Source organism: Diospyros lotus, chromosome 14, assembly GCF_014633365.1.
Source record: "Diospyros lotus cultivar Yz01 chromosome 14, ASM1463336v1, whole genome shotgun sequence".
In the NCBI taxonomy this organism is placed as follows: Eukaryota; Viridiplantae; Streptophyta; class Magnoliopsida; order Ericales; family Ebenaceae; genus Diospyros; species Diospyros lotus.
Window position 1 is genome coordinate 30,862,751 of NC_068351.1, and position 27,045 is coordinate 30,889,795.

Below are 27,045 nucleotides of genomic sequence, written 5' to 3' on the forward strand. Positions count from 1 at the left end.
ACAAATTCTAAAAAAAAATTAAAAATTTTAAGTTAGAGAAAGAAAAAAAATTATCTCTATTGTGGATCAAAATTAGCTTCCAAATTGTAAATGGTATTTTTCTAATATTACAAAATAGTTACAATTTTTTTTTAAAATTATAAAAGTAGTCCAAAAATATTTCTTGGAGTTTCGAAAATATAATTATTTCAGAAACGTCGAAACGACACTCCCAAGAAGTTTTTGTGCATTATAGTTGTCTAATACACGTTTTAAACCTTAGGGAAAATATTTATAATCTCAAACTAGAGGGGTAGTCTTTGTAATTATATCAAACCAGAGGGGTGGCTAGTGTAATTTACTCTAAATTGAAACATTAATCTCTCTCATTTTATGAAAAATATTATTTTGCCCCATATTTATGAAAGAGTTGCAATAATACATGTTGTTAGATCCTGAAAAGGCGCGCGAAAAACGGGGCTTGTTCTTTTGAAAAGGCAGAGACGTTTTCCATCCTTCAAACACCAAAGCAACTGCCATCTCTCTCTCTCTCTCTCTCTCTCTCTCTATCAAAGAACTGTTCAAATCTCAATCGACTGAACAGAGAGCTTCGAAATCAATCAATCAATCAATCATCTATCGATCTGTAGTCCTAACGTTTTCATTTTCATCAAAATGGCGTTCCCAGACTCCTCTAGTCGTCGGACTCTCGTTCCGAGCTTCCTCTACTCCTCCGCAACGTCATGGAAGAAACCTGTCGATCTCATGACTCCGAATTCGAATGCTATACTTCGTTCTTCGGCCTCGCCTCCGTCGTCGAATAAGAGTTTCGTGATCGCTTCTCCTAGCGAGCCCGCCGGTAAGATTAAGCTGTACTCGCCGACTTATTACGCGGCCTGTACAGCCGGTGGTATTTTTAGCTGTGGCCTCACTCACATGACCGTCACGCCTCTCGATCTCGTCAAGTGCAACATGCAGGTTCTCTCTGTGTCTGTTTGTGTTCATATACATATAGGTGTACATATAAGTACGAACTTATACTTGAGCTTATATTCACGTTAAAACTTGTCGTGCCTTTATGTCAGATTTTTTTTTTTTTTTTCTAAATTATGTTAAAATATTTCATTCACTAGTCACAATGTTTTATCTCAAAATTTCCACTAGATTACTTTTTCATGTATAAATCAATTTAATGAATTTCTGAATCTGATCTCACTGCCTCTGTACCGATTACCTGTGTGGTAGTTTTTGTTTCTTTGAATCACTTAAGTTGGGGCTATGCATTTTAGATTTGTGGCATTTGTGGATTTTAGGCCTTATGCGGAATTTAAGGTTTGGAAACTGAAGTTGGAAGGCTTCAGTGTTCAATCGGTAGAATTGAACATAAACTGTGTGCAATTTATTTATTATATGTATATACTAGTAGTAGAAGGATACGTAATTAATTGTGTGAAAAAATCGTATCAATCTTCTTTGGTGCTCTTCTGTCTCTACGTATGGAGATAGTCTCTCCTAATTAAATCTGATGGGGTTGTGGGAGGAACAACTGTTCATGATTTTTTGTTTTTCGAAAATGACTCAAATTAGATAAAATAAAAAAGATCAAGACTAAACCTTTTGAGTGTGTGTGTACATATATAAAAAGTTACAAAGGGCTGTGGCCGTCGAAGGAAAGAACACTGCTCTCATGGTGGGCAGAGCTCCTACCTCGACTTATTGAGGTAACAGAGGGAGAAAGCGCAGACTGCTCTTTCTCACAGATTTCTTCGACAGTGATCACTGGCATTTCATTATGTTGGATGATGCCTGAGAATTGACTTTCCTTGCCCATTTGTTTTTGAATATAAATATGACATCTTGTGAGAGGATGCCTGAGATTTTGACTTTCCTTGCCCATTCGCTTTTGAATATAAATTTGACATCTTGTGAGAAACACCATTTTAGTGTTTCTCTTCATAATATGGTGTAGATGTTTATCTTTCCATGGTAACGGCCTTTTCATAGAAAGATATCATGAAGTATTTGTTAATGCTTAGACAGTGATGTGTTTCAAATGGTATTCATACATGAAAAGATTAATAAACATCCATTAAAATGATTCATTATTATGGTAAAGTTACTGTTGTATCGTTTTATATGATTTTTTCCAGTACAAAATATATGAAAACCTTTTTTACATTATATATTTTCAAGTGGTGGAGCATTACTGCGTTCCTAAGGCTAAGCCCATTACCTTCGTCCTCGACCTACATACATTATTAATTGCTCGGCTGTTTCTAGTGACTAGTATTACATATTTGAGTCGAGAGATCAATTCACAGGAAATGGTAAAATAACTTTGTGATATATTTCTCTCTCTCTCTCTCTCTCTCTCACACACACACACACACACACACACCCCAAATGAAAACTCTACTTATAGAGTTGTTCATACCCTTCCACAAAAGTTGTGACTTTTCTAAATAGTCAAAATCGTAACTACCTTGAGTAGTTTATTCCATACCTTGATACATTTTTATGAAAAGGTGTAATTATTAGAATAGCCACCAATATAACTAACCATTCTTTGAAAAGTTGGATCCTTTCATGAAGAATTGTGATTATTGAATATATAGTCACTAAGTAATTACTTGTCGATAAAGAGTTGTAACCTTTGAGAATAACCCCAAGGCAGTTAGTATTTGGTTATTCAACCAACTTAACTACCCCTTATGAAAAGTTGTGACTATTTGAATAGTAACTTTGATAGTTAATAGTTGATGAATAACCATTCATATCTTTTTCATTAATAGATATGACTTTTCGGAAAGTGATTCATTAATTTCAAAAATGTTCCAACAGATAGCTCAGCCTTTGTGTTAATTCATTTTCTGCCGAATGTCATGGATCAGAGCAAAACTGTTCCATTGGATCTCTCCCACATTTTGTCTACCCAAATGAACCCGCTTCAAAGAAATCAGTTTCCACACAGAGTCACTGACCTTCTGCCAACCCAAATTCTCAGCCATAAGTAATGCTTTTCTAGTTCTCTTAGCACCATTGCTTCTGGCATTATGCAGCAAAAGCATCATAACCCCTGCCAATGAAAGTTCAAGCTCCTACTGGAGAACATCAGTCTCTGGCTAATATACCCCCATTAGCTTGACCATTTGAGAAGGCTGCACGAGAGTTCAATTTGACCGGGCCCTTTCGAAGGATCTCCAACCATATCTAGGAAGGCTTGATTGCAATTACTAGAAATGAATCTGGGGGGCTATTATTCAACTGGACATGTTCACTCCATGCTAATTGGCTGCCACAAAAGTAACAATTTAGCTTGTCTAAAACATCTTTGAGAATCCGGCTGTATGGACTACTTAATACAGCAGAAAGCCATCCCTGAATATCACTAAAGCACCATCTATCTGAATGCGCACCAAAAGTGGGACCAAATAGCGTGTGCTATATTACAGTGTAAGAATAAATGGATAGAAGTTTTCTGGGCACTCTCAGAGAGGAAACGTCTATCATTCTCCAAAGGAATCTCTTAATTAACTCATGTTTGGTAGGCAAAGCACCGCTCGCTATTCTCCATAACATCATTTTCAGCCTACTGTGAATGTGAAGAGATCATAAATTCTTTCATTCCTTGCTGGACATTCTTGATGAAGAGCCCGAACTCCCATTTTGAATGAAATAGGCTGCCTTTGTACTGAAGACTGACTCTGCACTATCCACACAAGACCATGAATCTGTCTTGCTGAAAATAGGGAATGGAATTTGCATTATGGCTGCTGTTGATTCAGGAGGAAAAACCCTTTTCGGATCATCTTCTTTCTTCTTGAAGCCTGACTTGGGGAGTTAAATTTGGAACTCTACTCTGGGGTTTAATGGATGCCACTGCTGGAACCCGTCGATCATGCCAAACATCGATAGTTTTTGCATTTCCTAACTGCTCGCATGCTCCTTTAAGAAGGTTTCGCTTGGCTTTGATTAAAGTTTTCCACATCTGAGAGCTGGCAGCGAAACATTGGGGGCATCAAGGAATGAACTATTCCTGCAATTCTTGTGTTTTGAGAAGCTGTTCCCATAGACACCTTGAAATTCCACTCATGCAAGAGCATCTTCTGTAGTTTTGGTGGCAGCTCTCCCAATCCCACATTGCTGATTGAGTGGGTTGGGAGGGTGCATATTATTGAATTTTGGCATAACTTAAGCATAATTAGTCTACTTAACTTAGTTAGACTAATTGTGCCTAAGTTAGGTAGTCTAATTTTGTCTTTTGAGGGGTATGTTCCATGTATAAATACCCCCTCTCTCCATTGGTTTTGGTGTTGGAGAAAAATAATATTTTTTCTTATTTTCAAGAGAGATTATTTTGTTGTTATCTTCTTGTGATATAAAGAAAAAGTTGTAACTTCTATTATTTCTCATAGTGAATTCTTCTATCTTTACCCGTGGTTTTACTTTAATTTGTTTGAGGGTTTTCCACGTAAAATCTGGTGTCTAATTTTTTTCTTAAATTGTCAGTTGCGACCCTGTTTTAATCCGGTATTATTTTACAACACATATTTTGTATAAAAAGGGGTCACCCCTCTTTTGGAAAAATCATCTCACAAATTTGTATTTCTCTATCTCTTTTTGTAATTTGTTTTTTGGATATTAGTGAAATATTTTGACAGTGTCTGAAGACGTAGACTAAATCGGTCAAACATCATTAATTTATGGTGTTCTATTTATTTTTGTATTTAATAGTTGTTATCGAGTATTATTTATGGTGATACCAATTGTTGGGAAAATCGGACTATTTTCTCAAACATCAAAAATTATCGTAAATAATATCCGACAACAACTATTGAATATAAAAATAAATAGAAGGTCAGAAATTAACGAGATTTAACCAATTTAGCTTACGTCTTCAGATACTACCAAAATATTTCACTAATATCCAAAAAAAAATTACAAAAAAAGAAAGTAATACAAATTTGTGGGATAATTTTTTCAAAAAGGGGGTGAGCCCTGTTTAAACAAAATATGCTTATGCTATATGGTTGCAACTGTAACACTCGAGAAATTTTAAAGCACTTAAGCGTAATTTGCATTAGGACTTAAATGGAAGTTTTAGAGGATTTGAGCTTATAGTGTAATTTTGCATAGTTAAGAGTAGCTGAATCAATTGCAAGGAGTGTCCTGAAACTTACATCTCAAAGAAAAATAATATAGTATTAACAAGCATCTCAAGACATGATTTTTAGCATTGAAAGAAATCGGATTAGAAACAGTTTTTAGTATAGCCTCGGTTCAGGCTGAAAAATCGAATTGTCGTAAGGGACTTCCAAAAAGTCAACAGAACCCTAAAGAGAGTTTGATTTATTAATTAGAGCAACCCTTAAGTAGTTTCGGGTTGAAACGATAGGGTTTGCAATCAAAAAGTAAATTCGAGGCTAAGTGTAATTTCTTAATTTTGCTCGATGGAGGTTGAAATGATGATTTTTTGGAATCTTTGGGGATGAAATGAAGATTTTAGAACTTGAGGGTCTCAATGGTAATTATGAAAAGTTCAGGGGCTTTAAGAAAAAGGCCAAAATAAATTTAAAAGTTTGTAGAGGGGTTAAAGTGCAATTTTTGGAATCTGCAAAGCTGTCGTGGCCGACCAGCCACTGCCAATCGCTAACCACCACTTTCCGACCACGAGGAACTCGAGAGAAGTGGTTGGGGAAGCTCAAGGACCAAGCCTTGACCGACATTGGCCACGAGGGTGGCCGAATTTTCAAGATTTCCAACTGTATCTTGGTCGGAATGTCGACGCTTTGAATCCGTGTTTTGGGGGTCAGATGTTGGTGTTTTGGGTCGATCTGGGAGAGGTTGAGACGCTAAAGGTGTTGGGTTAACCAACCATGGGCATTTCGAGGCTCGGAATTGGGAATAAATAGAGGTTTCAAAGTGGCCAAATTTTGCAAAAATTAAACTCGTCAATCCGAGTATTTGAGGAAAAATTGAGGGAAAAGGATAAAATTCTTTTGTTCCTCATACTTTTAGGATTATTTCTGAAAATTTTCGTGAATGTTTGAGCTAATTTGATTGAGTTTTAGGGAGTTCATCGGAAAGTTGGGATTCGTTGGAGCTGGATTGAAAATCGATCGATTTGGCCTTTTCTAGCGAGTGTTTCAATCATCAGAGGGCTTCATGGTGATCGCCTCAAGGAGTAATTCATGGCTGTGGAGTCGGATCATCCATCGGAGTCGCCGGCAAAGTCGCCGTGGCCAGAGAAGATGATTGGAGGTAAGAAAAAAAAAGAAAAGAAAAGAAAGTAAAAATAAGAAAATAGAAGAAAATTCTGAAAAATTCTTAACAAATTTTAGAAAATTGGGAATATTATTTTATGAATTATTATGGAGAAAATTTTGGAAAATTATTTAAGAAATATTTATTTTTGAGAAAAATGGAATTATGAAAACTAGAGAAAAATAGGAAAAAACTTAGGAAAAATCTGGAATATTATTTTAGTAATTTTGGTGTGAAAATATTTGGAAAAATATTTGAGTAGGTATTTAGTTTAGATTTTTCAAAGAGAAAAATAGAAAGAAAATAGAGACAAATGCAAAGAAATTATGAAAAAATAGATTTTAATGTTTATTTGAATAAATATAATGAATCCTTAGAGGCTTGAGGTGAAGTGATTTGTGCAAAAATCGAGCTTGTGCACTAGAATCAAGGTTGGGTGCAAAAATTGAGGCTATGCATGTTTTTTGATGTGCTTTGAATTTTGTCACAAGTGAGTGGTTTTATCCTAAAACTTGGTTTTGATTCTACCTAAAGTTGATTTGATTACATGCAAAGGTTTTTGTTGCATGTGAACGGTTTAACCTGTGATGATTGGTTTCATATGGGTTCGTCCCAAAATATTTTATGCATGTGCATTGAATTTTGTGCGATAAATTATGTACATAAAATGTTGTTTTATATAATGCATCGAATCATGGTATGCGGCATTGGCATGTTTTTGTGTTGTTCATGTAAGATGTCAACTTGGGATATTGCCTCGATAATGTAGTCGTAATTTCCCAAGGTATTTGTCGGAGCAACGTATAAGGGTATTTCGTGTCGTGTGTGTGTCGGGATGACTGCCTAGGGTTCTGTGCCAAACTGGGTGGCCAGGAAAGTTACATTAGGGTGACTGGTTGTATATATGGGATGAGATGTCAACTTATGACGTGACACCTAAGTGATAGCACTAGAGAAGCGTGCTAAGGATTAATGCCCACTTGTGACGGGGGCTGAGAGTGGACACCACCCTTGCGAGTTGACAAGTGGCGGGGTTGAGAATGGACACCATCCCGGATCGGCTTGAGTGGCGGGGCTGCAAATGGACACCACCCTGAGGCTTTTGAGCGGTAGCATTGTTTTCGAGGTGGACGTGGATTCCCAACGATAGTGTTGATCATATGTGGCCAGGGTTTGTGTTGATCTTGTAATACCCGAGAATTTCAAAAGGACTCAAGAGTAAATTTTCTTGGGGAAAAGTGAAATTTCAGATAAATGGAGGATATAAGAGTAATTTCTTACCGTATGAATGACCGAATCGACTACAAGGAGTACCCTGAAACCGAGATACCAAAGGAAAATGATATGGCAGTGATGATCATTTCGAGGCATGATTTATGGCATCGAAAGAAATTAGACCAGAAGTGACTTTCGGTATAGCTAAAAGGCAGTTGCAATTTAAGTTGCAAAACCAAATTGTTGCAAGAGACTTTCGGGAAGTCAACGAAAGCTTGAGGGGGCTTCGATTTTTCATAAGGAACAACCCTTTAGCTGTTTTAGGAAGAAACGAAAGGGTTTTTGGCTAAAACGAAGATTCAGGCCTAAGTGCAGTTTTTTGAAATTGTCAGAAGAAGGTTGAAATGATGGTTTTTCAGAATTTTCGGGGGTTAAATAGAAGTTTTAGGACTTGAGGGTCTTAAATGCAATTATGAAAAGTTAAGGGGTTATGTGAAATGGGTCAAAGTGTGAAACCCAAACTTGGAGGGGCCAAAATGCAAAATCAGCAAAGTTTGGCCAATGGGAATCCGACCAACACATGACCGGTCGCCGACCCCCGAAATGGACCACGGGGTTGCACGAGGCATGGTTGGGGGAAGCCTTTTCGTAAAGGCAGATCCAACAAAGGCCACCGGGGTGGCCGGATTTCGAAGAAAGCTGATTGGAAAAGTTAGCCACGTCGTCGAGCACCTGCAACTTGGATTTTTGGTCGGGTAAGGTCGATTTGAGGTCGATCCAGGGGAGGTTGAGGCTCTGAGGCACATGGGTTGGTCGATCTCAGCCGTTTGAAGGCCCGAAAATGCCCATAAATAAGGGTTCTTGATAGCCGATTCTGGAAGAGATTTTTGCTTCAAATTGGTCGTGTTTTCGAACAAATTGGGCAAGGGGAATAAGGGGCTTTTGTTTCTCATAGCTTGAGGAGAAAATATGGAGATTTTGAAGGATTTTTGTTAAAGTTTCAAGGTTGTTCGAGGGTCACTGGAGATGGGTGGTGGACGCCTTGGCCGAGACTCCAAGCGGCCAGTGGAGGGTCTTTCGGAGCTCATTTCAGGTCGAACCTATGCCATCGGGATCGACTTCAAGAGGAGATCAAGGAGGTGCAAAAAAACAGCGTTGCTGGTTAGCCGTTGCCGGAGAAGATGACCGGCCAGTGGCTGCAAGCGCTGGTCTTCATGCACGACCACTCGCCCTAGCGTGTGCGGGCGCATGGAGGGTCAGAAAAATTGGCAAAAAATCTCAAAAATTCTAGAAAAATGTTTCCTCGAGGGTTGTGCAAAAATTTTTGGTGTTTGCCTTCTCGATGTGTCAATTTCTGCAATGATCTGTCTCGTTTTGCGTGCAAATGAGGGTTTGAGGTATGTTCAGTAATTTTCATTTTAAGTTCTTAGGCTTTAATGATTTGTTGTGAAGAAAGATTTGAGAAAATAGTCCCAAGAGTATTTATTCGAAATTTTAGAAGGAAAACTAGAAGAAAATGAAGGAAAATAAGAAGAAATTGGAATATTGAGATATTTTGTAATAAAATATGATTTATAGGATTGTTGTGCTCAAGATAAAGTGATTGGTGTAACTTTTGAGGGTTGACACGAAAATCAAGGTCGGGCATGCAAATTGAGGTGAGTGATTTTATCCCTAGAACTTATATGTATGATATTATTGCTTATTATACATGATATTTATTAAAGTTATGATCATTTTGTCATATTGTATGGAAAGTCGTGATTTGCATGGCACAATACTATTGGCATATTGATATTTGTGCATGGGAATGGGATGTTACATTGATAGTGTAGCCGTAATTCCCCAAGGGCAATTGATGGAATAACGTTAGGATTATCTTGCTGGAGGTGCCAAGATTCTGCCTAGAATTCTGTGCCGGACTTGTGGGCCAGGGAAGTTACACTAGGGCAAATGCTTGTTCATGTTATTGCATAACACATTCATATATATGTTTTTGGACCCTCACTAGAAGTTTCATCTTTTAATAGGTTATGCCTTTTGAACATTCAACGTTCCAGTTGAGACTTGTATTTTAGGCAATGAGCTGATTGAGATATGACGGCACGGGGTAACATGTCCGATGGATTCAACAAGTTATTCCGGTATTTTATTTGTTCAGGAAGATCCGGATATGTTTTAGAAGAGATGAGAAATGGCAATGTATGATTGAGGTATCATTAGATTGCACCTGAGGTGTTTACTTAATATCTCGGGAAACGAGTCTCCATGTATTTATGTGTTAAGGCTTTTAAAGATATGATGTAATGGTACGGATTCTTATGTTATGATTAAAGTGAATATACCATATCAGGTTTCGATTATTGCTTCCGCATTTGTAAGGATATGTTAGGGGGTTTCTCTTTGAAATACGGTATTTGAGGTTTAAGGAATGTATTTAAGAAAGAGAATATGTATTTATATAATAGGCCCCAACATAGTGACGCCTTTTGGAAGGGCGGGGCGTTACAGACGTGATAAGTTATGCTTCTGAGTGGAAACGTAATGCCTGACATGATAGTGGGGTGATACCCGGGTTCATACATCGAGGTTGTCCCTTTTAAGCTAGGACTGTATTATGCTAATGTGTCAATGTGGTTGTGTTGCCTTTAGAGAGATTGTATTTTTCTCGATTAGGGTTAAGTGTTGTGTGGGATTCTCTTGGGCTGGGATTTGTCATGATATTTCAGTTGTTTCATATCTTGCTTACATTCATAAAAATATTTTGAATTCTCACTTAGATGATTCAACATCTTATTTTGGACCTTGTCCTTGAAATATTCAAACATTCCAAGTGAAAGCAGTGGTGCCAAAGGGAAAGGAATTGTCGAGGATTGACGACAACTTGTAGGTAGATAGTAGCATGTCTTTTGGATTATGATGTATTTTATTTTGAAGATGTGATGTTAAACAATGGTACGATTTTGATGTTATGAATGAAACGATTTCGGTTATGTACCATTTGAGATTTCGATCTAGCTTCCGCATTTATGATGATGTTACCTGTCTTAGCTTAATGATTCTAAGTTTGATATGCTGAGAAGGTGATATGGTATTGTCGGGGAATGATTTATATTATGTGTTTGCGAAAAAAAAAATATATCCTCGAAATCATGAGTTATCTAACTCCCGAGAAGAGCGAGGAGTTACAGTAGCTGAGTCTGATCTTCCACATCAAAAAAGATCCTTTTTGTCAAGTTTTTCTTAGTATGCTCTGTGGTTGCAGTTATATTTGATCTTCCACATCATAAAAGATTTTCTTAGATTGTTTTGTTTTGACAACTATTGAATATAGAAAATGACAAAAATGGAAGATGAAAGAAGTTCAAAACCATCCACATTGGGAGCTTCTTCTTCGTCCACTTGGACAAGAATTGCAGTGGAGGTGTTTAACGGTTCAAGCCATTTCGGCATGTGGCAATGTGAGGTTCTGGATGCTCTTTTTCAGTAAGGTCTAGATATTGGCATTGAAGAAAAGAAATCAGATGATAACAACAACAACAACATATCCAACCTTTATCCCATTATGTGGGGTCGGTTACATGAATTCTAGACTTCCATGTATTTTTGTCTTTTGTCATATCTTCATTTAGGTTCATACATTTCATATCAAACTTTAATATCTCTGCCAAAGTCTTCTTGGGTCTGTCTCTACCTCTTTTTTTTGACTAATTGTTCCATTTCATCAACTCTCCTTATAGGAGCGTCTCTTGGTCTCCTTCTCACATAACCAAACCATCTTAGTCTAGTCTCTCTCATCTTCTCCTCAATTGGCACTACTCCTACCTTATTATGAATAACCTCATTTCTAATTTTATCTTTTCTTGTATAGTCGCACATCCATCTTAACATCTTCATCTCTGCTACTCTCGTCTTTTGCTCATACTGGTATTTGACTGCCCAACATTCTAAGCCATACAACAAGACTGGTCTAATAGCTGTTCTATAAAATTTTCTTTTCAATTTTAATGGAATTTTACCATCACATAACACCTCCGATGTATTTCTCCATTTTAGCCAACTTGCCTTAATTATATGTGTGACATCCTCGTGAATTTCTCCATCTTTTTTGAATCACTGATCCCAAATATTGAAAATGGTCTTTTCTTAGGATTTGGTCTATCAATTTTATTATAACATCTTCCATTCTTGCATTCTTACTAAATTTACATTCCATATATTTTATTTTCTTTCTACTTAATTTAAATCCCTTAGGGCCTGTTCTCTTTGCTGTTTTCAACCCATTTTAAGTTTTCAGTTTTTCAAAACACTGAAAACACGTTCTCTTTTCTGTTTTTAAAAACGCATTTTCGAAAACAAAGAAAAAATTTGTAAAGAAAATCCAAAACAACATTTGTTGTTTTGGGCGTTTTCTGTGAAAACACAAACAAAAAATCAAAACACGGAAAACGCACAATCGCACACAACGCCTCACCCCAGCCTCCAATCTCGCATCTCGTCTCTCTCTCTCTCTCTCTCCTCTCTCAAGCCTCGACCTCACCCACCATCGTCGAAAGCCGCCATCTCCGTCGCTGGTAGACCCCATCTCTTCTCTCTCTTTCCTCTCTTCTCCGAGTTCTCTCCAAAACACCCAAAATCGCAAAAGCGAAAACACAACACCGCCTCTGCCATCGTCATCAACCGCATCTGCCACTGCCACCGCTACCACCGCCATCGACCGTGCCCGCCACCGGTCGTGCGAGCTCAGTCGATCGCCCACCGTCGCTCCCCTTGCATCGCGTCTAACATCACCGTCTCCTCTCTATTCGACTGCCGAACGACTAACCATCGCGCTCGCCACCGCCCACCGCCGTCGCTCGACAACCCCAGTCGTCGCTTACTGCCGTCGACCGACCACCCCAACCACTACTGTCGTTCGAATCGCGGCTCCCTTTCACCGATCTTCATCTTCCTTCTACTCCTCATATTCTATGTGTTTGTGTTTTCTATATTCATTTCTCATTTTAATACTAAATTTATTTTGATGCCTAATTTTCATTTTACTTCCTTCTTTGAATAGTAAATTTGATTTTTTATTTCTTTTTTTGGATTTATAATTTATTAATAACTGATATAAATTACTTTAAATGAATTTTTTTAAATAAAATATCATAAAATAGCATTTTACAAAATTTTAAAGTAAACACGTTTTCTAGTTTTCTGTTTTAAGAAATAATTTTTCAGAATGACAAAAAGAACGCGTTTTCAAAAATCTCAAAATAAACACTCAAAACACAAAACTCAAAATGAATTTAAAACTCAAAATTCAAAACTGAAACACAAAGAGAACACCACCTTAGATTCTAAATTGTTTCTCCATAACTCAAGCTTAGTTCTCACTCATTCTTTTGTTTCATCCACCAACACTATGTCATCTGCAAATAGCATACACCATGGCACTTCTGTCTGAATATCTTTAGTGAGTTCATCCATTACTAAAGCAAATAAGTATGGACTTAGTGCAGAACCTTGATGCAGTCCCATTGTAATTTTAAACGGTTTAATATCTCCTCCGCATGTTCTGACCCTTGTCTCCACACCGTGATACATGTCCTTAAGGGCTTGTATATAGGCTTTTCGAACTCATTTCTTTTCTAAAACTCTCCATAATACTTCTCTAGGGACCCTATCATAGGCCTTTTCTAGATTTATAAACACCATATGCAAGTCCTTCTGATGATCTCGATATATTTCCATTAAGCGCCTCAGTAGGTATATAGCTTCCATTGTTGACCTATCAGGCATGAAACCAAACTGATTTTTCGAGACCTCCATTTCTTTTCTGAGGCTCTGCTCTATTACTCTCTCCTAAAGTTTCATAGTATGGCTCATTAACTTAATTCCCTTGTAATTTTCACAGTTTTGAACATCTCCTTTGTTCTTGTATATAGGAACCAAAGTACTCTTCTTCCACTCATTTGACATCTTTTTTGATTTAAGTACTGCATTAAATAATTTCGTTAGCCAGGAGATGCCCTTTTCTCCCATGCATTTCTATGCTTCTATTAGTATATTATCCGGTCCCACCGCCTTATAATTTTTCATCCTTTTTAAGCTTGCTTTATTTCATTTGAACTTATGCGTTGATAAAATGTATAGCTCACATTCCCTTCAGAGTTACTAAGATGTCCCAACATAACTCTTGTCTCGCCACCATCATTGAATAATTTTGTGAAATACTCATTCCGTCTCTCCTTAATTGCTCCCTCATTCACTAATACATTTTGGTTTTCATCTTTTATGCATTTCACTTGATTTAGATATCTTGTTTTTCTTTCTCTTGCTTTACCTAATTTATATATATTCTTTTCTCCATCTTTTGTATCAAGTTGTTTATATAGATTCTTATATGCTTTTGACCTTGTTTCACTAATAGCTCTTTTTGCTTCCTTTTTTGCTTCTTTATAATTCTTTAGATTTTCTTCATTGTTGCATTGATATACAGCCTTATAGCAAGTTTTCTTGTTTTTAATTTTCAATTGTACCTCTTTATTCCACCACCAAGACTGCTTGAGATTAGCGGCTCTACCATTTGTCTCTCCAAGGACTACCTTTGTCGTGCTTCTCAGGGCATTAGCCATTTCTCTCCACATTTGGTTTGTCAATCCTTCTCCTTTCCATTCCCCTCTACCCCTTAATTTTTCTTTGAAGATTAGTTGTTTATCCCCTTTTAAATCCCACCACCTAATTCTTAGATTTTGTTTTATGTGATTTTTTCTCTTCCAATTTCTTACTTTGACGTCAAGTACTAAAAGTCTGTGTTGAGTAGTCAAACACTCTCCTGGTATCAGATGATATTGAAGGAAAATAATGAAAGACCATCAATCAATTGACGTGTGGTACAATCTGATTATGCCTGTCTAGAGAGTAGAAATATGCATTTTCAAAGGAAAATGCTACCAGTACACTATGAAAGGTATTGGAGGAAATGTTTTTGAAGAAAAGCAGTCAGAATAAACTCTACATGAAAAAGAGATTATTCCACTTTACTTATGTTCTTAGTACCATGATAAATGATTATATCACCAATTTTAATCAGTTGGTAACTGATTTGATAAATTTGGATGAAACGTTCAAAGATGAGGATTTGGATTTGATGTTGTTAGGATCCCTTCTTGAGGAGTTTGAATTTCTTGAAACTACTCTGCTTCACGGGAAGGTTCAGGTGTCTCTTAGTGAAGTTTGTGCTGCTTTATATAGCTATGAGTTGAGAAAAAAAGATAAAAAAAAAAAGCAACGCATGGCTCATCGAAGCATTGACTGTAAGAGGTCGTTCGCAGAATCAGAAGAAAAGAAAAAGAGGGAGATCCAGTTCGAGATCCAGACCAAACAAAGATAAGTATGTATTTTATAGAGAGAAAGGCCACTAGAAGAAGGATTGTCGAAAGTTAAAAGCTAAAGGCAGATCTGATAAAAGGAATATTGTCTCAAATGTTGCTGAATTTGGTGATGAGAGTTCAGACTTGTATTAACCCATATTTTCGTAAGGTTTCCACATATTTTAAGTGAGTTTAAAATACCAAAAAAGTGGCTCGATAGTAAAATAAATCGCTGAATCGACAGCAGGGAGCGCCCTAGAGTGTAGATACCTAAGGAAAAAGGTACGCCATTAATGAGCGTCTTGAGATGGGATTTATGGTATTAAAAGAAATCGGAACCAAGATAATTTTTTATACAACTAAAATACAACTGTAATTTGGGTTGAAAAATCGAATGATTGTAAGAGACCTTCAGGAAGTCAACGGAACCCTAAGAAGGCTCTGATTTTTCGTAAGAATCAACCTTAAGGTAGTTTCGGGATGAAACAATAGCCCGGTGAGGACACTGGGGCGAAATTATCTTTATCGAGCAATTTTAGAGTTATTAATTTTGCATTTTTAGTATAGTAATGTAAATTAATTTGATATTTGAGGAAGTAGGACATTTCAAAGGGTTATGAAGGTCTTGAGGGAGAAGTTCAATTTTTGAGCCAGGGGTAAAATCGTAATATTGAAGTTTGGGTAAAAGTGTAATTTATCTAAAAATTATGGTTATTAGCGTAATTAATCCTTTCTCCAGGGGCATAAGTGCAATTAAAAAATGGCTCATGGACCAAGTTGAAAGGGGTATAAGTGCAATTATGCAAAAAATTCGGGTCAAAGTGTAATTCTTGAAATCTTTCTCCTAGAGGCATCTGGGAGATTAAGAATAAAGCCTCATGATGACTTTAGAGATAAGGATGAAGGCTCATGATGACTTTATTGATAAGATTTGATTGGATGCGATTTGATTGTAGAAAATTTTAGAAGATTTGGAATTATTAGAGAAGATTTTAGAAGATTTGAAATGATTGAAATATCTTGAAAGATTTGGAAAAGATTTGGAATTATTAAGAAATATTATAATATAATGTGACTTACTTGGTGGCCAAGTTTCAAAACCTATAAATAGGGTGTTCATGGCCAAGGATTTTCTCATTCTAAGTTGTGATAAATTTATGCTAGACGACAGTGTTTCGAGCTTAGTGGATAGAGGGCTTTTGTTCCTACAGAAGAAGAAGCACTTAGACAGCGCGTGAGGGTGCATGAGGAGGTGGTTTGGTCAAAAGACTTGAGGATTTGCACGAATTTTGAGAAATCTTGAATTAAGTTCAAGGTAAGACTCCTATACTCCAAATTCTATTTTTTGTTCTCTTATGTGAGACTCCAGTACTCAAAATCCTATTTTGTGTAAAGCTCATATTGCATGAAACGTGTTTTGTGTAACGTTCTTGTACGCAAAATCCTATTGTTCTCTTACGTGAAATCATGTTGCATATATGAAATTTGTTTTCTTGAAAATATATGCTGTTGGTTTTCAACTATTGCATTTATAAAATTTGTGTGACCATACTGTTGTACCTATTTGTTATTGCCCGAAGGCAAAAGTCTGGAGATCCCCTGAGAGGCACTATGCGTGCGCCATCAAAAAAGTTCTAGTGGGAAAGGTCATGAGCCTAAGGGACAACAAATGTGGTGCTTGCATGAGTTCTATGAGGTCAGACCGAGATAACATGGTTAGGGATCTCCCGAGAGGCGCTATGCGTGCACCATTGAGAAAGCTCTTGTTGGAGGAGGCTGACATGTTCACGAGACACTTCAGAATAGTCCTCATTGTTTCCTCATTCGTTTTATATCTGTTCATGCATGTATATAAATTGTTTTGGAGTTCTCACTAGAAGGTTCATCTTCTAATTAGACTATGTCCTTGGAATATTCAAACATTTTAGGTTCGACAAAACGACTTTAAGGGAAAAGAGATGGCTGAAGGATAAGCTTGTTTGCTTTTTGTAGCATGTGTTTAGCATATCTTTATGTATGTATGAGAAATTCAGTTGATGCAAACCTTAGTATGTTTTCGGTCATGTTTAAGATGCTCAGTCCATGTAATATATCTTGTAGATGTCTTGAATAATTTCCTATATGATCAATAAAGTATTATGGTTGTGTACCATATCAAGGTCTATCTGGCTTCCGTATTCGTAATTATATCACATCTCTTAGCTATTTGTTTATTGGGCTTGTTAGGTTGAGAAAGTGAAATTAGGGTTTTTGAGAATTTGTGTGATGTATGTTAGTGATTGTGGTGTGAAAAAAAAATATATTCCCAAAATCCTAAGATATAACACGCCCGAAAAATTTGGGGTGTTACAGGACCTTTTCACTAGTTCTTACATATTCGACAAGCTATTCTGGTGCTTGGCTTTTGGATTCGGGTTGTAGCCATCATATGTGTCTCAATCGGGATTGGTTCTTTGACTTTCAAGTACTTGATGGAGGAGTTATTTACACAGCAAACGACACACCTTGTGAAACAATCAGAGTTGGCACAATTCACTTGAGGAATCATGATAGATCAACCAGAATACTGACAGATATGAGATATGTGCCGAGTTTGACAAAGAATCTCATTTCTGTGGGAATATTGGAATCTAAGGGATTGAAAGTAACTGTAGAAAATGGAGTTATGAAGGTGATCTCTATCGAACTTGTAATGATGAAAGCTATTTGAAAGAATAATAACTTGTATTACTATCAAGATAATGCAGTTATTGGGACAACAACACCAATAGCTTCCAATGATGACAAGGATACAGAAGCAACCAAACTGTGGCATATGCATTTGGGACATGGAGGTGAAAAATCTTTGCAAATTTTAATCAAACAAATATTATTAGAAGGCGTCAAGACCTTCAAATTAGACTTTTGTGAACACTGTGTCAAGGGGAAGCAGGCGAAAGTGAAATTTGGCACTATAATCCGTGATACCAAAGGTGTTCTGGATTATGTTCACTTAAATGTGTGGAGACCATCCAAGACAGCATCTATGGGAGGCAAACACTACTATGTTACCTTTGTTGATGATTATTCTCGAAGAGTATGAAGGTATTTTTTAAAGAAAAATGATGAAGTGTTGGGATGTTTCCTTAAATGAAAAAATATGGTGGAAATTTAGACTGACAGAAAGATCAAATGACTTAGAATAGATAATGGTGGTGAGTATAGAAATGATCCATTTGACAAAGTTTGTCAAGATGAAGGTATTGTTTGACACTTCACAGTTAGAGATACACCGCAACAGAATGGGGTGGTAGAGTGTATGAACCGAATGTTGCTGGAGAAAGTTCGGTGTAACTTGTCCAATGTTAGGTTGGGAAAATACTTTTGGGCTAAGGCTGTAACATATGCGAGTCATCTCATTAATCGGTTGTCATTAATTGTTATTTGTGAAAAAAAAAATCTTTTGAGGTATGGTCTGGAAAACCTTCTAATGATTATAATTTCTTACATGTATTTGGTTCCACTGTATACTATCATGTTAAGGAATCTAAGTTGGATCCAAGAGCAAAGAAAACATTGTTCATGGGAATCACTTCTGGAATAAAGAAATATCGGCTCTGGTATCCGGAATCGAAGAAGATAATCTGTAGTAGGGATGTTACTTTTGATGAATCTGTCATGTTGAAAAAGGTAATAAATGAAGTTGTGCAGCAGTTTGATGATGCTCCACAGCAGGTAGAGAATACTCCAAAGTAGGTGGAATTTGAAAGAAGAATTATTGACCCAGTAGTGAATAGCAAATCAGGTGGAGAGACTCCTATGGCAGAGGAATCGTTAGATGAAGAAGAGGTTTCGACCTAAGAACCTCCACAACAACAAGAATCAATAGCAATAGGAAGGCCATGACGAGAGATTCGAAAACCTGCTCGTTTTGTTAATATGGTGGCCTATGCATCTCCAATTGTAAATGATGATATTCCTACCACTTATAATGAAGCTATCCAAAGTTTAGAAAATAAAAGGTGGAGGAAATCCATGAATGAAGAAATACAGTCCCTTTAGAAGAATGAGACAAGGAGGCTAGCCAGCTTACCGAAAGGAAAGAAGGCAATTTGATGCAAATGGGTATATGCAAAGAAGGAAGGATTTCCTGACAAAAATGATGTCTGTTACAAGGCAAGGTTGGTGGTTAAAGGCTACGCTCAGATAGAGGGCATTAACTATAATGAAGTTTTTTCTCTAGTTGTGAAACATTCATCCTTTAGAATTTTGTTGGCCCTGGTAGTGCAAATTGGATTTGGAACTAGTTCAGATGGATGTGAAAATCGCGTTTCTACACGGTGACTTGGAAAAGGAAATCTATATGATTCAACCAGAAGGATTCAGAGTTGTTGGTAAAGAAAATTAGGTTTGCAAACTAAACAAATCGTTACACGGATTAAAACAATCTCAAAAACAGTGGTACAAGCGATTTGATAAGTTTATGTTGTAGAGGTACACAAGAAATAAATATGATCATTGTGTGTATTTGCGCAAGTTACAAGATGGATCTTTCATTTATCTTCTTCTGTATGTTGATGATATGCTGATAGCTTCCAAGAATAGTGAAGAAATTGAAAAATTGTAGGCTTAACTGAATAAGGAGTTCAAAATGAAAGATTTGGGTGAAGCCAAGAAGATTCTCGACATGGAGATAATCAAAGACAGGAAAAGGGAAAGGCTTTGTTTGACTCAGAAAACATATATGAAGAAAGTATTACAATGTTTTGGCAACCTGTGAGTACCCTGTTAGTTCCTCATTTCAAGCTTAGTGCATCTTTATCTCCGAATAGTGTTGCAGAACGGGAGTATATGTCAAAAGTTTCGTATGCAAAAGTTGTTGGTAGCTTGATATATGCTATGGTATGTACAAGGCCTAATATTTAACATGAAGTTGAAGTTGTGAGCAGGTATATGCATGATCCTAGAAAAGAACATTGGTAAGCTATGAAATGAATTTTGCGATATATTCTGGACACCATAGATGTTAGCTTAGTATTTAAACAGGATGAGAAAGTGGGTAAATACATAATTAGTTATTGTGATTCTGACTATGTTGGTGATATGGATAAATGCTGATCTACTACTGGTTACGTGTTCACTTTAGCAAATGCACCAATCATTTGGAAGTCTACTTTACAGTCTACAATTGCGTTGTCTACCACAGAAGCAGAGTACATGGTAGTTACAGAGGCTGTGAAAGAAGCAATTTAGCTTTATGGGTTGCTTGATGAATAAGGAATTGGTCAGAAGTACATCAAGGTACATTGTGACAGTCAGAGTGCTATTCACTTAGTAAAGAACCAAGTTTATCATGCAAACTTTTATCCTGAAAACATCATCATTTGACCCCCAAATTACGCACCGAAATTCTGGCTAAGAAATGACCGGAAAACATGAAAAATTGGCCACCTTTGCAGTCGTCTTCCTCCGACACGGTTGAATCCTTAGAGGCCTGGGTTGAGCAGCTATGAGCATTTGGAGGCTTAAGGTTGCTTATAAATAGAGTATTTGAGAGTTGGTCGAATGCTTCAAGAAAATTAAATTCGAAGATCTGAGCGTTTGAGGAAAAATTGAGGGAAATGAATAAGGGGCTTTTGCTCCCCATGTCCAAAGGATCATTTCTGAAAAAATTGAGAGATTTTCGTTAAGGTTTGAGAGAGATACGAAGCTTCGTCGGAAAATCAGGCTTCGCCGGAAAATGGGTTTGAGCAGTCAAAAAATGGCTCCAATCAAGGCGTTTGAAGCAATAATTCTGTAGAGGATGAAAAGATGAAGGTGTAGGTTTAAACGGGAGGCAAAACGGAGCTCAAACGAAGGAAAAAAGGCCAAAAAACCAGAGCTGGTCACGATCATGCCCAAGGAAGATGACCGGTGCATGCAGTGCACGCGCCAGCCAGCCCCTGCGAGTGGGGGCGCGTAGAGAAGAAAGATGGGGCCAATGGGGGCACGTGCAATGCTGAAAAAATCTGAAAAAAATTCCAAAAAATTCGAAAAAATAAAATAAGGGGGGGGTTTTTGTTCAAAGTTTTGGTGTTTGACTTTAGGGTTTCGTGGTTTTCGCGTAAGATAGCCTCGATAAGCATGCAATTGAAGCATCAGGTAAGTTTTGGAATTTTATTTCTAAAGTTCTCAGAATATTATGAATTGTTGTGCAAAAATATTAGAGAAAATGCTTAAGGAGGTATTTATTTGAAATATTAAGAGAGGAAAATGGGATAAAAATAGAAGAAATCATGGAGAAATTATGAAAAATAGATATTTATGTTTCTTTGAAATAAATATAGTGTCTAGGGATCATTATGGCTCGAGATTAAGTAATCTCTAAGTTCGACACGAAAATCGAGGTTGGACACGCAAATCAAGGCGATTCACATTTTTCGATGTATTCTAAACTTGGTGCAAAAGGTAATCGGTTCAACTCAAAACCAATTTTAAGCAAGTGATTCTATCATATTGACATGCTATGTTATGTTATGCATCATGTAGAATGCATTTACATGTATTGATGACGAGTTATGCCTATATTCACGATAATATTATTGATCAAGCATCGCATAAGGGTTTGGAATTAGGGACTAGCGCCGCTACTCTGCCAAGGATGCACCCATACACCTTATCCTGGTAAGGAGGCTGTTAAAATGGAGAGTAGTAGTTGGGTGCGGTCGACTCAAACTAAAGGAATGATGTTATGTTGCATTTTGTATCCATGCACGGAAAATATGAATTTTTAACCCTTACTTAGATGATTCATCATCTAACTTGGGCTATGCCCCTAGAACATTCAAACGTTTTAGTTGAGACTTACAGTTTAGGTAAGGAAGTGGTTAAGATATGACGACACGTGATGACGTGGCCGATGGATTCAACATGTAGATCCGATGTTCTACTTATTCATGAAGATTCGGTTGTGTTTTAGTCATGTCGAACTTATGTTCCGTTGATGATTTAGTTTTGTAGAATCAAGTATGTTATGTATTATGAATGATCATGAAATATTGTTCAATGAGGTATTGACGCGTCATTTGATTATGTCTGGGGTACTTAGTTGTTACTTTCGAGAGATGGTTCTCTATGTATTCTATTTGAAGATACCTTATATTACGATTTCCAAGTTATGAATAAAGTGAATTCGGTTAAGTAACCTGTCAGGTTTTGATTATCACTTCCGTATTTGTAGATAATATGCTGGGGGTTTTGTTTGAAATACGGTACTTGAACTGTATAGAAATGTATCGTGTTAAGAGAATGTATGTATTTATGTTGGGCCCCCGGCATAGTGACACCCTCTGGAAAGGACGGGGCGCTATATATAGATTCAGAAGATCCGAACCACTGAAAATCCTACTGATATGATGATTAAGATTGTGACAATGGTCAAGTTCCAAAATTATTTGGACTTAATTAATATCCTTAGTATTTGAAGTTAGTGCTACAAAACACATTTGAAGACACTAGTGATGATAGCTTCTTTGAAGAAATTTTTGAAAAATTTGGTTGGGATTTGGGAGATCCGCCAAAGTGGAGATTTGTAGTCTTGGTGTTAGTCCTTCTAATCCCACGTCGCGGATTGTGTGGGTTGAGAAGGTGCACATTTTGTATAAAAATGGCTCACCCACCCTCTTTTCGAAAAAATCATCCCACAAATTTGTATTCCTTTTTTTCTCTCTTTGTAATTTTTTTTTTTTTGGATATTAGTAAAATATTTTGGTGGTGTTCGAGGACATAGGCCAAATTGATCGAAACTCGTTAATTTTTGGTATTCTATTTATTTTTATATTCAATAATTATTGTTGGGTATTATTCGTAGTGATTTTGATTTTTGAGAAAAATAACCCGATTTTCTCAACATTTTCCATTCTAGTTTAGCAAGAAAAGCCATGTTCATTTGATGGAAATTTCTTAACCCCGGACCTCCTAATTCCTTTGGCCTACGGATCTCTTTCCAGCTCTTAAGGTGCAAATATTTAGATCCCTGCTGTTTGCCCCACCAAAATCTGCTTGAAACTTGCTCCATATGATTGGATATTGACTTCGTAATGTTGTTAACAGACATGGCACAGTTTGGGGTGGCTGAGAGACCTCCCTTGATCAATGTTGTCCTGCCAGTATATGAGAGAGCCTTGGCTTTCTATCCATTAAGCTTCAGCTCATTTTGTGTAACAAGTAGTTGAAAGTTTCTTGCTTGGATTTTTCCTGATGTCGGGGATCCCCAAATAAACAACTTTCAGACTTGCATTTTTTTATCTGTTGGTTTTTTATGGAGAGAAGAAGAAAAGAGAATATATTCTATGAAAAGATATGCAGAGAATAGAGAAAACACGCAAGACTATTTTATTTAGTAATAAAAATACATATATAAACATAAAAAATGTAAATAAAATTTGCTGAAATTTAACTAAAGATCAGCTAACAAACAACCTGAAATATATCAGATAGTTGCTAATTTATTGATTATGGATAATCTTTAACAGTTATTTTGATTCCTTAAAACCACATCAGCAGCTTCTAAGTCATGTTTTCAACACTCCTCCTTGACTTTGAGGTTGCAAATGCAAATTTTTAATTTTGACATGTCTTAGATATAGACATATGGGCATTTTATGGTTTATGGTTATGAGACATAGATATGGTTATGGGGCATATGCATGAATATGATTTTAAGTAGGGTTAAAATAACTTATCCTCTTCCGGTGTGCATGCATAGTCAACATATATTGATCGGGCGTCCACTTCTTCCTTCTCAGCCTGTGTAGCAGACCCATTAGAAGAATCTTGAACAGCGCCCATTTCCTTTCAACTTTGGCCTGCATTTCGCAAAGGGCATTACCTTTCTCTTCTATCTCCCTAAGTCTCTTCTTCATCTCCCGCAAGTCCTTAGCATTAAGGTCTTCTTCTTCCTCAGCCCTAGACATGTCGACACCTGTATCCATCTCTGCTTCGTCTAGAATCTCTCCTCTGTACACTTCATACTCTTGCTCATGGTCTTGCTCTCGATGATTTTCCATACTCATAGGTCCCTCAAGAAAATATGCTTTGATACCATTTGTTGGTTTTTTATGGAGAGAAGAAGAAATGGGAATATATTCTATGGAAAGATATGTAGAGAATAAAAAGAACACACAAGACTATTTTATTCAGTAGTAAAAGCACATATTTATACATAAAAAATATAAACAGAATTTGCTGAAATTTAGCTAAAGATCAGCTACAAACAACCTAAAGTATATCAGATAGTTGTTAATTTATTGGTTATGAATAATCTTTAACAGTTATTTTCACTCCTTCAAACCACATCAATAGCTTCTAAGTCATGTTTTCTAACATTATCTTCAAACAGTTCTCGACCTCTTGCTTCCTGTATCTAGGCGTAACCAATGAAAATGACTGCAGACTTGAAGTCATTTGCCTCTTGCCTCTTTCCAACATGATACTACAATCACTTCTTATGGAAAATGAATCACAGAGATACTTCTATATGAAAATCATAGCCACAATATTGCGCTAGCGGTAACACCAGAATCATAACATATAATGGTGGATGGTGTTACTGGAAAAGAAGGAGCATGAAGACCTGACACAGTGACACTATGTTGTACCCCCTTTTTGTACAATTCTTTCCCACCAAAATCTGGAAATAACAATTTGGCACCAAAACGTGACACTGAAACAAAAACAATGAGCTCATTTAGTTTCCATTTTATATAGTGGGTGGTTTACTCATTAGTAGAGAAATTATATAATACTGACATTGGCATTGGGATTTTCATTTTCAGATTAATCCTGCAAAATACAAGAACATTTCTTCTGGATTTGGAGTTCTACTTAAGGAGCAAGGAATGAAAGGCTTCTTCAGGGGTTGGGTACCAACTTTGCTTGGTTACAGTGGGCAGGGCGCTTGCAAATTTGGATTCTATGAGTTCTTTAAGAAGTATTATTCTGACATTGCCGGTCCAGAGTATGCAGCAAAATATAAGACTTTAATTTACCTTGCTGGCTCTGCATCTGCTGAAGTAATTGCTGATGTTGCCCTCTGCCCTTTTGAGGCAGTGAAGGTTCGTGTCCAAACTCAGCCTGGGTTTGCCAGAGGTTTGTCAGACGGCCTTCCGAAATTTGTCAAGTCTGAAGGTGTTCTTGGGTAGGCCTCTCACTTAAAACTACTTGGTATTCAGTAAACAGTAATACTCTATTCATTTATCATATTATTTGTTATTTTTGTAGGCTCTACAAGGGCATTGTTCCTCTTTGGGGACGGCAGATTCCATGTAAGTTGATGTTCCTTACAACAATTTAAACTTAAGCCCTAAATTGTAGGGGGATATAGTTTCTTCACTACGACCTTGACTTTATGGAATTGTTCTAAGCATGTGTCTCTTTGTTTCCTGGAAGTAAGATGATATGAAATTTCTCTTTACATTAGTAACTGTTAACTAATAGTGGTGTGCGATACGTTTTCCTCTGGTATCTAACTAATATTACAGATGTACTAATTTTTGGGCAACTTTGACGCATAAGATAAGAGGAATAATTGCTAACAGGATTGAAGAAAGAGTGTATAAGATCTTACCTACTCCACTAATCAACTTCAAGATTAACTGCATCCCCTAGGGGGACTGCTGACAAACAAAATGGGTAATTTGCAGATACAATGATGAAGTTTGCATCCTTTGAGACTATTGTGGAGATGCTATACAAGTATGCCATCCCAACACCAAAGGATCAGTGCAGCAAAACTCTGCAGCTTGGAGTGAGCTTTGCTGGTGGATATGTAGCTGGTGTATTATGTGCCATTGTATCACATCCTGCTGATAACTTGGTCTCTTTTCTGAACAATGCCAAGGGGGCAACAGTTGGTGATGTGAGTGTGACTACAATACCCACATATTAGTTCTGGATTTTTCTTCTTCCATTTATATATGTTGTTGTCATTTGCTTGCATATGGCAGGCTGTGAAGCAGCTAGGCCTGTGGGGTCTCTTCACACGTGGCCTTCCGCTCCGTATAGTCATGATTGGAACCCTTACTGGAGCACAGTGGGGTATTTATGATGCTTTCAAAGTCTTCGTTGGACTGTAAGTCTTGCTATCCTCGGGTTTTTCTAGCTTGTTTATTTTTTAATATATATAAAACGATGTCTATAGTGCACGAAACTCTCATGTCACAGGAATTTAAATTTTTTTTTTACTTAGTTTAATTTTTATTTTTGCAAAGACACCGTTTTCATAATTTAAATAATATCTGAACTTGTAACCTTTCATTAAAAAAACAATATTTATAGTTACTAACAAGACTTGTTAATAATACATACATATATATATATTCTTGTTTAGAAAAAAGGTACATACCAAACTTTTATACACAATTCCTCAGCTAGAAATAGTATTTTTGAAAATACAAGGCAACACGATGTGACATAGTATCTTTTAGAATAAAATTCTCTTTGACGGTTATTTATTTTACACAAATGTGATCTAAACCCAACCCATTACCTCTTCTTTCTGAAAATATTGTATGGTTTTCCTATACTATACATTACCCTTGTTTCAAATTGATAAAAAGCAAAATCTCCAATATGTTACAAATTCGGATAAATCACACCAAAGATTACTAAACTTTAGTGTGTTTTTCATTTTGGTCACTAAACTTTAATTTTTTTCAATGTGATCATAAAAATTTAAAAAATTTTACAATGTGGTCACATATAAAATTTTTCGACAAAAATAAAAATATTGTGCAATAATATTTTAATATAATATTATTATTATATATTAACACGTGGCACAATTTGATTGGTTGTAATTGTACAATAATTTTTTTTATTTGCCACATCAGTTGAAAATTCTTATATGTGATCATATTGCAAAACTTTTTAAATTTTTGTGATCACATTGAAAAGAATTAAAATTTAATGACCAAAATAAAAAACACACCAAAAATTAGTTATTTTTGTTGTGATTTACCCTTAGAAATTCTTTGCAAGTTTTCTGCTTATTTATAAACTTCTTTGTTTTTGCTCTTCTGGCTATGGTAACGGGGCTCGTTGATCTTACCAGGCCAACCACTGGTGGCGGCGCTCCTCAGCCTTCCGCCGTGCCTGCAAAGGTGAAAGTTAACTGATAATCGACAAACACCACCAAACAGTTCTCTTGCGAGGATGAGTCGTCGCTTTGTTACGGCGGATAAATGATATTAACGAGTTGCTGGTGCCTCCT

General features: G+C 36.7%; 1 protein-coding gene across 1 annotated transcript; it reads left to right on the forward strand.

Annotated features, from left to right (window-relative positions):
• Nucleotides 1–566: 566 nt before the first annotated feature.
• LOC127791004 (mitochondrial phosphate carrier protein 3, mitochondrial-like) lies at nt 567–26,950 on the forward strand. Its single transcript, XM_052320741.1, has 6 exons — nt 567–957; nt 24,611–24,972; nt 25,056–25,099; nt 25,478–25,692; nt 25,781–25,905; nt 26,887–26,950. The coding sequence occupies exons 1-6, from the start codon at nt 655–657 to the stop codon at nt 26,948–26,950; spliced, it is 1,113 nt and encodes a 370-aa protein (XP_052176701.1). The 5' UTR covers nt 567–654.
• Nucleotides 26,951–27,045: the final 95 nt, after the last annotated feature.